The sequence below is a fragment of the Mesoplodon bidens genome, assembly GCF_964165515.1.
Source record: "Mesoplodon bidens genome assembly, chromosome: 11".
Classification (NCBI taxonomy): domain Eukaryota; kingdom Metazoa; phylum Chordata; class Mammalia; order Artiodactyla; family Ziphiidae; genus Mesoplodon; species Mesoplodon bidens.
Window position 1 is genome coordinate 35493798 of NC_138167.1, and position 12620 is coordinate 35506417.

Consider the following 12620-nt stretch of genomic DNA (forward strand, 5'->3'; position numbering starts at 1 on the left):
CGTCCCCCCCCCCATTTTAATCCCTGAACAAAGCGCTCTGGAACGGGTCCTACCAAAACCCAACCCCTGCCTGAGTCGGGAGCAAGCTCGGGTCCTGCTCCCCTATGGCTTTTCCCCCCTTTCCGCCCACTTCCGGGTTTCCCTCCCTGCTGCTGTCTCCCCTCTTCCTTTCGGTCCGGAGCCCCGCCCCTCCACCCGTCACGTGACCGCATGGCGTGCTCCGCCTCCTGCCCCCGGTTCACGTGATCGCGCCCGGTAGAAAACGCCTGACCGCAGACCCCGGCCTTCACAGTGCAGTCTTTTTTTTTTCCCAGCTGCTCGTGGCTTTTTCGCTCTCTAGCTTTCTGCACGTCTTTCCCCTCCGCCCGGGGTCTCCCCCGGAACCCTGTCCGCCATGCGGCGCCTGCCTCTGGCCCTGGGTGTGCCCCGGCGGGGCAGCCCTCGCCACCTGCCCTACTGCAGCTCAGCGCCGCTGCTGCTGTTGCTGCTGGGAGGCTGCCTGGGGGTCTCCGGGGCGGCGGCGGGCTCTCGGAGGCCCAATGTGGTGCTGATTCTCGCCGACGACCAGGACGAAGTGCTCGGCGGCATGGTAACTCTTCTTTCTGTTTCTGCCCCGCCCCTCCATCTCCCGGGCTGACTCCCTGGTTTCTGGCCCTCGTTCCCCATTTCTAACTAGCTGCCTCGACCCTCGGTAGGTTTGCTTTTGCCGCGCCAGGCCCTTTGCGCAGGCTTATGGAGCTGCGGGGCTCTATTTCCTCTTTCCCCCGAGTCTCTCCTGGGTCCACACACATGCACGCACCACACAGAGCTTCTAGTCTAGACCTTACTGCTGAGGAGTTTGCTTCATGTCTCAAGACAAACATGTGGACGCCTGTTAGGGATGGGATGAACCAATGAGGAGCAGGTGCTGCCTAAGAGCACGCCAGCCTTGATTGTTTGTCTTTCAGGTTAGAGGACAAATCCAGCCCCTCTTTGAGGAACCTAGGCCACTTCTGCATTTGACCCTGTGTGCAGTGTCTGTGCCTGATATTTATAAAATAAGCGCTGATATGAACTATTCTGGTAGGTTGTAGAACTCTTCAGGGTGTGCTTTGCCTCACAAGAATCAAAAAAATTCAATTAGCCTAATTGAACACCTGGCTGATGCATTAGATACTGTCAGCGTTCCGTTTTATATCAGATGGGTGGGGTTCTGAGATTTCATTCTTTCCCAGAGTGAATTTTGCTTCTGGATCTTAGAATTCTCGAATTTGTGACCTTCAAGAACATCTACCCAACCCCCTACTCACGGAGTCCTAGAAAGTGGCTTGCCCCAGGCTCATGAGTAGTTGCAGCAGTCCAGACAAAATCCTGGCTAGTGCTTTCATCCTGGTTATGGCATTACTCTTACCTTTTTAAATTTATTTATTTTTGCTGTGTTGGGTCTTCGTTTCTGTGCGAGGGCTTTCTCTAGTTGTGGCAAGCGGGGGCCACTCTTCATCGCGGTGCGCGGGCCTCTCACTATCACGGCCTCTCTTGTTGCGGAGCACAGGCTCCAGACGCGCAGGTTGTGGCTCACGGGCCTAGTTGCTCCACGGCATGTGGGATCCTCCCAGACCAGGGCTCGAACCCGTGTCCCCTGCATTGGCAGGTGGATTCTCAACCACTGTGCCACCAGGGAAGCCCACTCTTACCTTTTTAAAAACAAGTGCTTTATTGCTTTCTTCCTTTCGGTTCCCTTTTTGCTTTCAGCTAAATGCTATGAAAACACTTGAGGCACGAGGTTCCTAACTTTTACTGTGTGGGAACACCCTAGCTGAGTGTCTTTCAAACTGCTGATTTCAACCCATAAGTGAGTTGTGAAATCAGTTTAGTGAGTAGCTACCAGCATTTTTACTTCCCTGTGGAATAGAGTAGAATAGAAAATGTCTGTGTGATACATGAGGTCAAGGTAAGCATATCCATATATAGATATGTCTTAGTTGTGCATTAAAATGTATTTCTTCCTCAGGGCTGTGTTCAAGGGTATGAGAGTCTTTTCTAAATGATGTTTAAGATGCTTGCGTTTTGACTCCCCGCTGGTTCCTGCCACATGTACCTCATTGCCTTTTAGTTTCTACCCAGCCCCACTGACAATGAAGAGTCTTGACTTAATGGCCCTCCTGGATTTTACTTTGTTTTTTCCACCATTCCAACTGCTACACTTATCCTCCACACAAAACTCCTTTTAAAACAGATTTTTGTGTGTGCTTTTGAAGTGTTTTGTCCAGAAAAAGCAAGCCATCTCTATCAAAACTTAATAACTGTTTAGTGACTTAATTAAAAGACCCAGCTTTCACGGCTCTGTTGAAAATAAAATCCATCACTTAAATATAAGGTATTCAGAATTCAGTTTCTTCAATTCTCGTAGACCACCAGTGTGGTCTGTGTATATTTGAGGTTTCTTCCCTTAAGCCTGTTAATCCTATTTGCTCCTTTAAACCAGTAGCAGATTCTTTTATACGGATGTTTGTGCTGGAGAGAAGAGCCAAAATTAAGTGGAGGGAAAAAGTCAAATTTAATACTCCCAGTTTTCTGGAGAATTCTGTCGTCTCCTGTAACCTTTTACAGAATACTCTAAATACCACTAATTGTCAAACAGGACTTGAAAGGGAAGAGCTAAGAAAGAACAGCATTTGAGAACCTACTTGGAGCTAGTCAGGGTGTGAAGTGTTTTATACAGTGCTTCAGTTATCACAGGAATCCTCTGCTGTAGGTATTGTCCTTATCTTAAAAAAGGAGAAACTAAAACTTAGAAGGGGTTAAGTAACTTGGCCATGGTTCATATAGTAGCTATAATAAGGGGCAAAGTCCGGTGTCTTATAGTGTGAGAGCCCTGAGATTATATGCTTTTTCTCCTATTCTAGAATACTGTGGTAATACTGATTTACCAGATGTCTTCCACATACCCACATCAGCATAGTCACACCATAGATCAGAGATTTCTTCAGGTGACATGGAACTCCTTAATTTACACATAATACTTCGTGTGTATTATTTTCATTTTTATGGAGAAAGGGAGGTCTCTGACCCAAAAAAAGATCATGAATTGCTGCCATAGTTGGCAAGTAAACCAGTATCAGTCCCCCAGACTAACTCAGGTCAAAGGATTATAGCACTTGTATGATTGTGGTTTGATGTGGAATCTTGCGATCATCTTTGAAGTAGTCTTTTATATGGTAGCATCATCTTTAACAGTTCATTGTATTTGTTGTAGCTTTCATCTGTGGGACTCCATTTATCGTTTTTGCCCAGGGAACCGTTCATCCGCTTCTTGATTTTACTTGAATGTTGTTATGTTGTGATGGACACACTGTTCTACACTGAAGCACAGGTTGCTATTTTTAAAATCATTCTCTAGAAAAACTGACACTTGGTCAAAACCTCAAGGAAGTGAGGGAAGGAGATGTAGGGAAAGAATGAATACATCATGTCTTTGCTTAAGGCAAAGTGATCTTTCATTGTTAAAAGTTAGCCATAGGGCTTCCCTGGTGGCGCAGTGGTTGAGAGTCCGCCTGCCGATGCAGGGGATACGGGTTCGTGCCCCGGTCCGGGAGGATCCCACATGCCGCGGAGCGGCTGGGCCCTTGAGCCATGGCTGCTGAGCCTGCGCATCCGGAGCCTGTGCTTCGCAACGCGAGAGGCCACAGCAGTGAGAGGCCCGCATACCACAAAAAAAAAAAAAAAAAAAAGTTAGCCATAGAATTATCCGAATTGTCAAAACTTTATTTCAGAGCAGCTGTATATGGGGCCCAGGAAAGCAGATGACTCCTTAGGGGTTTTTTTTGCTTCAGATGAATAAAGTAGCACATTAGTCATATGCAAGTGTAAGATTGTCTGTTTCTTTTTTTTTTTTTTTTTTTTTTGCGGTACGTGGGCCTCGCGCTGTTGTGGCCTCTCCCGTTGCGGAGCACAGGCTCCAGACGCGCAGGCTCAACGGCCATGGCTCACGGGCCCCGCCGCTCCGCGGCATGTGGGATCCTCCCGGACCGGGGCACGAACCCATGTCCCCTGCATTGGTAGGCGGACTCTCAACAACTGCGCCACCAGGGAAGCCCTGTCTGTTTCTTAAAGAATGTAGTTTGGCCTTAACGTGTCCAGCCACTATCTTTGCTTAGATCTTAAGGATCCACTTTATCATTCAGGTTAGCATGGACACACATACACGTTTTTTGGTACAGTGTGGTTTCCTATTTGGGACTTGTTTGATTAAGCACAGAGTATGGTTATCACTTGTACTAGCATTAGCAGTATAAAGGTTATGGTTATTAATATACATTTCTTACTTAAACTAGAATCTGAGTTCCTATGCAGCCCTGCGTCATCATCTGAATCCTGCCTACCTCTCTGACCTTGTCTTATTACCCCATTCTTCCCTTTACTTACTGTGCTGCTGCTTCTAGCACGCTGGCCTTTGTTCTGCGCTCACATGTGTTGCTTTCCTTCTCTGGCAGCATATTACTTGCTCACTCAACCTGAAAGCATCTTCTTCTGGAGCTTTGCCTGGCTGACTCATCATGTGACTCTCAGTACTGAAGTTACATCCTGAAAGAGGCCTTTCCTGACTACCCGTTGAAAGTAGTTTTCCCCTTTCCTCTCATCACCTGCAAGCACATGGTCCTGGTTTATAGTACTCTTCACTGCCTGAAATAATTGTTTGTTTACCTGTTGTTTGAGTACAAGGATCATGAGGGCAGGGACCTTCTATCTTTTGTCCACCATTGCCTAGATCAATGCCTGGCACACATTAAGTGTTTAGTAAATGTGTTATAATCACACAATTTAGTCTTACTATAAATCAGATATTCTTCAGTAGCTTTGCATAAATACCGGACAATTTGACCATTGTTCCCTATAATCAGCTCACATAGTCCTCTTCCTATTTATACTTTGCATTCCTGTTTCCCCTGCCCGTGTACTCACTGTAACTCAGATTCTTGATCAAACCAGTGTTTCATTCAGCCCAGTGTTTTTTACTTGAGCATAGCACCCAGTGATGTTTTGTGGGAAATCATGGCTGGTGACATTCCTTCTGAAGGTTAGCAAAGACCTTATGTATCTCTAGCATCCCCTGGGAACCTATTGTGGATCTACTGAAAATCATCAAAGACCTTTTTTTTCTTTAAATTTATTTCTTTTATTGAGGTGTAATTGACAAAAAACATTATGTTAGTTTCAGGTGTACAACATAGTGATATTTGTATATATTGCAAAATGATCACAGCAATAAATATAGTGAACATTCATCATAATGTATAGTTACAGATTTTTTTTCCTTGTGATGAGAACTTTTAAGATCTACTCTCTTAGCCACTTTCAAACGTGCAATACAATATTATTAGCTGTAGTTGCCATGCTGTGCATGACATCCCCATGACTTCTTTATAAGTTTTTACCTTTGGACACCCTTCACTCATTTCACTGCACCCACCCTCACCCCCCACTTCCTGTCTCTGGCAACCACTAGTCCGATCTCCGTATCTGAACTTGGGTTTTCTTGTTTTTTTAGATTCCACATACAAGTGAGGTTATACAGTATTTGTCTTTCTCTGACTTAATTCACTTAGCATAATGCCCTCAGAGTCTACCCATGTTATCAAAATGGCAATATTTCATTCTTTTTTATGACTGAGTAATATTCCGTTGTATATATATACCACATCTTCCTTTCCATTCATCCATTGATGGACATTTAGGTTGTTTCCATTGTCTTGGCTATTGTAAATAATGCTACAGTGAACATGGGGGTATATATATCTTTGAGTTACTGTTTTCATCTTCTTCAGATAAATACTCAGTGGATTTGCTGGACCATATGGTAGTTCTATTGTTAATTTTTTGAGTAACCCCCACATGATTTTTCATACTGGCTGAACCAGTTTACATTCCCACCAACAATTGCACAAGGGTTCCCTATTGTCTACATCCTTACCAACACTTTTTATCTCTTGTCTTTTTGATGACGGCCTTTCTAACAGGTGTGAGGTGCTGGCTCATTGTGGTTTTGATTTGCATTTCCCTGACAATTAGTGATGTTAAACATCTTTTCATTTACCTGTTGGCCATTTGTATGTCTTTTTTAGAAAAATGTCTTTTCAGATCCTCTGCCCGTTTTGTTTTAAGACTTTATTTATTTATTTATTTACTTACTTACTTACTTACTTATTTATTTATGGCTGCGTCCGGTCTTAGTTGCAGCACACAGGATCTTCATTGAGGCATGAGGGATCTTTCGTTGCAGTGCACGGGCTTCTCTAGTTGTAGTGTTTGGGTTTTCTCTTCTCTATTTGTGGTGCACAGGCTCCAGGGCGCATGGGCTTTGTAGTTGTGGTGTGCGGGCTCTAGAGTGCATGGGCTCTGTAGTTTGTGGCACGCAGCCTCTCTAGTTGAGGCGCATGAGCTCAGTAGTTGTGGTGCACAGGCTTAGTTGCCCCGTGGCATGTGGGATCTTAGCTCCCTGACCAGGGATCAAACCTGCGTCCCCTGCATTATAAGACAGATTCTTTACCACTGGACCACCAGGGACATCCCCTCTCCCCATTTGTTAATTGGCTGTTTTTTTGCTATTGAATTGTATGAGTTTTTTATATATTTTGCATATTAACCCTTTATTAAATATATGACTTGCAAATATTTTCTCCCATTCAGTATAAGTTGCCTTTTCATTTTGTTAATGGTTTTCTTGGCTCTGCAGAAGCTTTTTTTTAATTCTTTAATTGAGCTAGAGTTGATTTACAATGTTGTGTACAGCAAAGGAATTTAGTCATAAATATATATATATACTTTTTCAGATTCTTTTCTATTATAGCTTATTACAAGATAATTGAGTATAGTTCCCTGTGCTATACAGTAAATCCTTGTTTTTTATCTGTTTTATATATACTCCCATACTCCTAATTTATCTCTTCACACACCCCCACTTTGCTAACCATAAGTTTGTTTTCTATGTCTGTGAGTCTGTTTCTGTTTTGTAAATGAGTTCATTTGTATTATTTTTTCTAGATTCCACATAAAAGTGATACCATATAATATTATATGTCTTTGTCTGACTTACCTAACTTAGTATGATAATCTTTAGGTCCATCCACGTTGCTGCAAATGGCAAAATTCCATTCTTTTTTATAGCTGAGTAATATTCCACTGTATATATATGTATACCACATCTTTATCTGTTCATCTGTTGATGGACATTTAGGTTGCTTCCATGTCTTGGCTATTATAAATAGTGCCGCTGTGTACATTGGGGTGCATGTATCTTTTCAAATTAGAGTTTTTTGTCTTTTCCAGATACAGGCTGAGGAGTGAGATCGCTGGATCATATCATAACTATACTTTTAGTTTTTTAAGGAACCTCCATACTGTTTTCTGTAGTGGCTGCACCAATTTACATTCCCACCAACAGTGTAGGAAGGTTCCCTTTTCTCCACACCCTTTCCAGCATTTATTATTTGTAGGCTTTTTGACGATGGCCATTCTGATTGGTGTGAGGTAATACAGTAATACCACATTGTAGTTTCGATTTATATTTCTCTAATCATTAATGATGTTGAGCATGTTTTCATGTGCCTGTTGGCCATCTGTATGTCGTCTTTGGAGAAATGTCTATTTAGGTCTTCTGCCCATTTTTTGATTGGGTTCTTTGGGTTTTTTTTTTTTTTTTTTTTTGATATTGACATACATAAGCTGTTTGTGTATTTTGGAAATTAACCCCTTGTTGGTTGCAACGTTTGCAAATATTTTCTCCCAGCATGTTGTCTTTTTGTTTTGTTTATGGTTTCCTTTGCTGTACAAAGCTTATAAGTTTGATTAGGTGCCATTTGTTTATTTTTGCTTTTATTTCTTTTGCCTTGGAAGACTGATCTAAGCAAATATTGCTACAATTTATGTCAGAGAATGTTTCACCTGTGTTTTCTTCTAGGAGTTTTATGTTGTCATGTTTTATATTTAAGTCTTTAAGCCATTTTGAGTTTATTTTTGTATATGGTGTGAGAAAATTTTCTAATTTCATTCTTTTACATGAAGCTGTCCAGTTTTGGCAGCACCACTTAATGAAGAGACTGTCTATTTTCCATTGTGTATTTTTGCCTCCTTTGTTGTAAATTAATTGACCATAAGTGCATGGGTTTATTTCTGGGCTCTCTATTCTGTTCCATTGATTTACGTGTCTGTTTTTGTGCCAGTACCATACTGCTTTTTTTTTTTTTTTTGGCTGTTTTGGGTCTTTGTTGCTGTGCATGGGCTTTCTCTAGTTGCATCTTGCAGTGGCTTCTCTTGTTGTGGAGCACAGGCTTGAGACACACAGGCTCAGTAGTTGTGGCTCTCAGGCTCTAGAGTGAAGGCTCCGTAGTTGTGGCACACGGGCTTAGTTGCTCCACAGCATGTGGGATCTTCCCAGACCAGGGATCAAACCTGTGTCCCCTGCATTGGCAGGCAGATTCTTAACCACTGTGCCACCAGGGAAGTCCCACCATACTGCTTTGATTACTGTAGCTTTTAGTATAGTCTGGAGTCAGGGAGCATGATACCTCCAGCTTTGTTCTTCTTTCTCAAGGTTATTCTAGCTATTCAGGGTGTTTTGTGTTTCCATACAAATTTTAAAATTATTTGTTCTAGTACTGTGAAAAATGCCATTGATATTTTGATAGGGACTGTGTTGAATGTGCAGATTGCCTTGGGTAGTATGGTCAGTTTAACAATATTAATTCTTCTAATCCATGAACATGGTATATCTTGCCATCTATTTGTGTAATCTCCAATTTCTTTCATCAGTCCCTTATAATTTTCTGAGTACAGGTCTTTTACTTTGCTAGGTAGGTTTATTTCTAGATATTTTATTCTTTTTGATGTGATTTTAAATGGGATTGTTTCCTTAATTTCTCTTTCTGATAGTTCACGGTTACTGTATAGAAGTGCAACACTATATTAATTGTATTGACATTAACTGTATATCAACTTTGTATCATGCAACCCTACCAGATTCATTGATGAGCTCTAGTTTTTTGATGATGTCTTTAGGATTTTCTATGTATAGTTTTATGTCATCTGCAGACAGTGATAGTTTTAGTTCTTCCTTTGCAATTTGGATTCCTTTTCTTTTTCTTGTCTAATTGCTGTGGCTAGGACTTCCAATGCTAGGTTGAATAAAAATGGCAAGAGTGGGCATCCTTGTCTTATTCCTGATCCTAGAGGAAAAACGTGCATTTTTTCACTGTTGAGTAGGATGTTAGCTGTGGACTTGTTATATATGGCCTTATTATGTTGAGGCACATTCCCTCTATATCCACTTTGAGAGTTTTTATCATAAATGGATGTTGAATTTTGTCACATGAGTTTTCAAAATTCCTGAATAAGTTAGAATTCTCTAGCTTAATGGGTTACTTAGGTTTTCTATCATCTGTATAAAACAATGGGGATAACTTTTTTACAGTATTGAAAATGACCCCCTTATTAACATGGTTATGTATTTGTGTTATTAGTCTTTAAGAAATTATTACACAACAAAATACACTTAAAACTGTGTTCAGTGTGGTCTCAGCTTTCACAGGAACTTGAGAATCGTTATGAACTGACTCATAATACAACTGAAATAAGTTTCTTCACATCATCTTTTCTTGCTGTCTGGAATCTCGATAAAGATTGTTAGTATTTTTTATTGTTACTATTTATACCTAAGTGACCATCTTCATACTTTTCATCCTCGCTCTAGGATTTGAAACTAGTTGTTCTCTATACTTGTCAGGATCTTAAGTTTTGAGTAAAAGATAAAAAGCAAGAATATAAATGAAATAATTTTCTGACTAGTCTTTTGCTTGACAAGGTTTTCTGTATATGTGTTTGCCACTTAGTTCAAGTCTTTGCCTGAGGTGGTGGTTGGTCTAGTGCAGAGGGCCATGAGCTTATAGTCAAAGAGTGTGCATCTGGGCTTCACCACCGAGTGCCTGATATTTAAGTTAGTGTCGGGGCCTTGTCTGGCTTTCAGAACCTAAGTGTTGTTTTATTTCTGTTTTAAAGGATGGAAGGCTCCTTTCATATCATTTTCCATATCCTGTTTCTAAAGATGAATTAATAGAGGTAGATCTGCCCCACCTGTTTGTAAGGCAGCTGGTGACAAATAAGAGAAGGGCACCAAAATTTCATTACATTGAAATCAACATTGCTAAAATAATGCCATGAGCTGTGAACTTTCCCTTCCTGCAAGTTCTATAACTCCCTGAACTTTTGCACAGGACATAACTGACCGTAACCAAACTTGTTTGGTTCATCTCCAGAATCGCATGGGACACATAGCTGTTCCTTAGTGTCAGATAGAGCTGATCATTTGGGAATAAAAGGTTGAGAGTAAGATACAAAAAAACACGAATTTTGTTCTGTGTGTTTTAGTTTATTGGAAGAAATTGTTCAACAGATAACTGTTTACTTTACAGACACCACTAAAGAAAACCAAGGCTCTCATTGGAGGAATGGGGATGACTTTCTCCAGTGCTGTAAGTTTTGAAGCTGATTTAATTTTGTTAGATTTTAACTGTGTTTATGTTCTAAGAAGAAACACTTTCTTTTGGGTAGTCTACTGTAATTTCTGTGATTTTTTTCTAATTAAATGCCTGATCTGAGGGAAGGAGTCTATTTAATGTTATATAAATTTGTTTAATTGAAATATTACTTCTTAACAGTTGAAGATTAATTACAGGTATTTTGTAAGCCATTCTCATCTACAACTCAGAACTAGAGAAGTTTATTTAAAACTTCACTGTTTGAGGTTTGAAAATGGATCGTAAGAAACTGTTAACATTTGTACTGTGTAAAATGTTCCATGTAAAAGCTTGCAGGCTACTCTACAAAACCCAATTAACCCTGATAGCCAAACCTAACAAAGATAATAGCAGCAAAATGAAAGAAACCCAACAACAACTGTGTACATGTGTGTGTACATATATGTAAATACAAATATATGTGTATATGTACATGTGTAAACATAAATACAAAGATCCAAAATAAAATACTAACAAATCAAATTCAGGAACCATGCTCATAACCAAGTCAGTGGTAGCCCAGCTTAATATCAGGAAATCCATTGAACAGCAGCACAGTGTTGTGGTTAAGAGCAGACTCTGGAACCAGATGACCCTGTTTTGAATGTTGTCTCTGCCTCTCTCCTAGCTGTGCGACCTTGGGCAACTTATTAACCTTTTTGGCCTTTGGTTTCCCCATTTGTAAATAGGGATACTAAACCCTGTCTCAGAGGTTAAATGGATTGTTACATGTAAAGCAAGCACTTATATCAGTGCCTAACTTAGAGTAAGTACCACTACATAATGGTGGTTATTATATTGTTCACCAACATATCAGTGGTTAGAAGGAGGAAAATCAGATACTCATCTCAATGGATGCTTGAAAGTCCTCTGAAATGTTGGCATCCTTTCCTTGTAACTTATTCAACTGTTACATCCGTACTATGACGAATATTTCAAACAAATAGCACAACTTACAGTTAAGGTTAAAGTCTCAGAGCACTGCTGTTAGGGTAGAGACAAGGGCCCAGTATCTCTTACTTAATGTTCTTCTGAACTGTCTAGTCGTTGGCATAGGTCTTGTGGAATTCAGAGGTAAAAGTACCGGAAAAAGACAAAAATTGTTATTTCCACTTGTCTGGATTTTCTGCCTAGAAAACATAGAGTTGTTGGAAAACTTTTTAAATTAATAGAATTTAGTAAGGTAGAAATGAAAAAATAGAAGTAACTTTCTTCCATATAACTAGTTAGAGAAACATGGGGGAGAGAAGATCCCACTTGTACAGCAGGAAAATATAGACTCTAGGAATAGCTGGTGGTGGCCAGTAATGGTTAAGACCTATAAATGTAGTTACAAAATTTTGTGAGTGATAAAGTATTGGGTTGGCCAAAAAGTTCATTACAGATGATGTTACAGAAAAACCCGAATGAGCTTTTCGGCCAACCCAATACTTCATACATAGATATGCACATCATTTTCTGTGGAAAGACACAAGATTATAAAATGCTTACTCTAATCAGAATCCCAACAAGATTTTTTTTAGGCTGAATTAAGTGATTCCAAAGTTATCTGGAATAATAAGTAGGTTAGAATAATCAAGGTAAAATGTTTAAAGGAATAGATTTCCCCACTGGATACTAAATGTAATATGAAGATCCAGTGAGCAGTGTGGCATTGGCCAAAAAATAGGTCAGGAAATATAAAAGGGAGAGAATTTAAAGAGTTGCCAATGTGAAAATTATAAAAGTCAAACATGTAACAAAATCAAAAAACAAAAGTAAAAAATGGGAAGGGGCTTCCCTGGTGGCGCAGTGGTTGAGAGTCCGCCTGCCGATGCAGGGGACACGGGTTCGTGCCCCAGTCCGGGAGGATCCCACGTGCCGCGGAGCGGCTAGACCTGTGAGCCATGGCCGCTGAGCCTGTGTGTCCGGAGCCTGTGCTCCGCAACGGGAGAGGCCACAACAGTGAGAGGCCCACATACCGCAAAAAGGAAAGGAAAAATAAAATGAAAAAAAAAAAGGGAAGTATTTGTAACATGATTGAATCCTTCCTTAACTCAAATTTTATGTAACAAGAGGGGGAAATGTGCAAAG

The 12620-nt window shown here is 40.7% G+C and overlaps 1 protein-coding gene across 1 annotated transcript in view; it reads left to right on the forward strand.

Annotated features, from left to right (window-relative positions):
- Positions 1-223: 223 nt before the first annotated feature.
- The window catches only part of GNS (glucosamine (N-acetyl)-6-sulfatase), a 53339-nt gene continuing 40942 nt past the window's right edge, over positions 224-12620 (forward strand). The window contains exons 1-2 of the mRNA XM_081250294.1: positions 224-589; positions 10443-10502. Of these exons, the coding sequence (XP_081106420.1) occupies positions 395-589; positions 10443-10502 (255 nt within the window). The 5' untranslated portion in view covers positions 224-394. The remainder of the gene's footprint in view (positions 590-10442; positions 10503-12620) is intronic.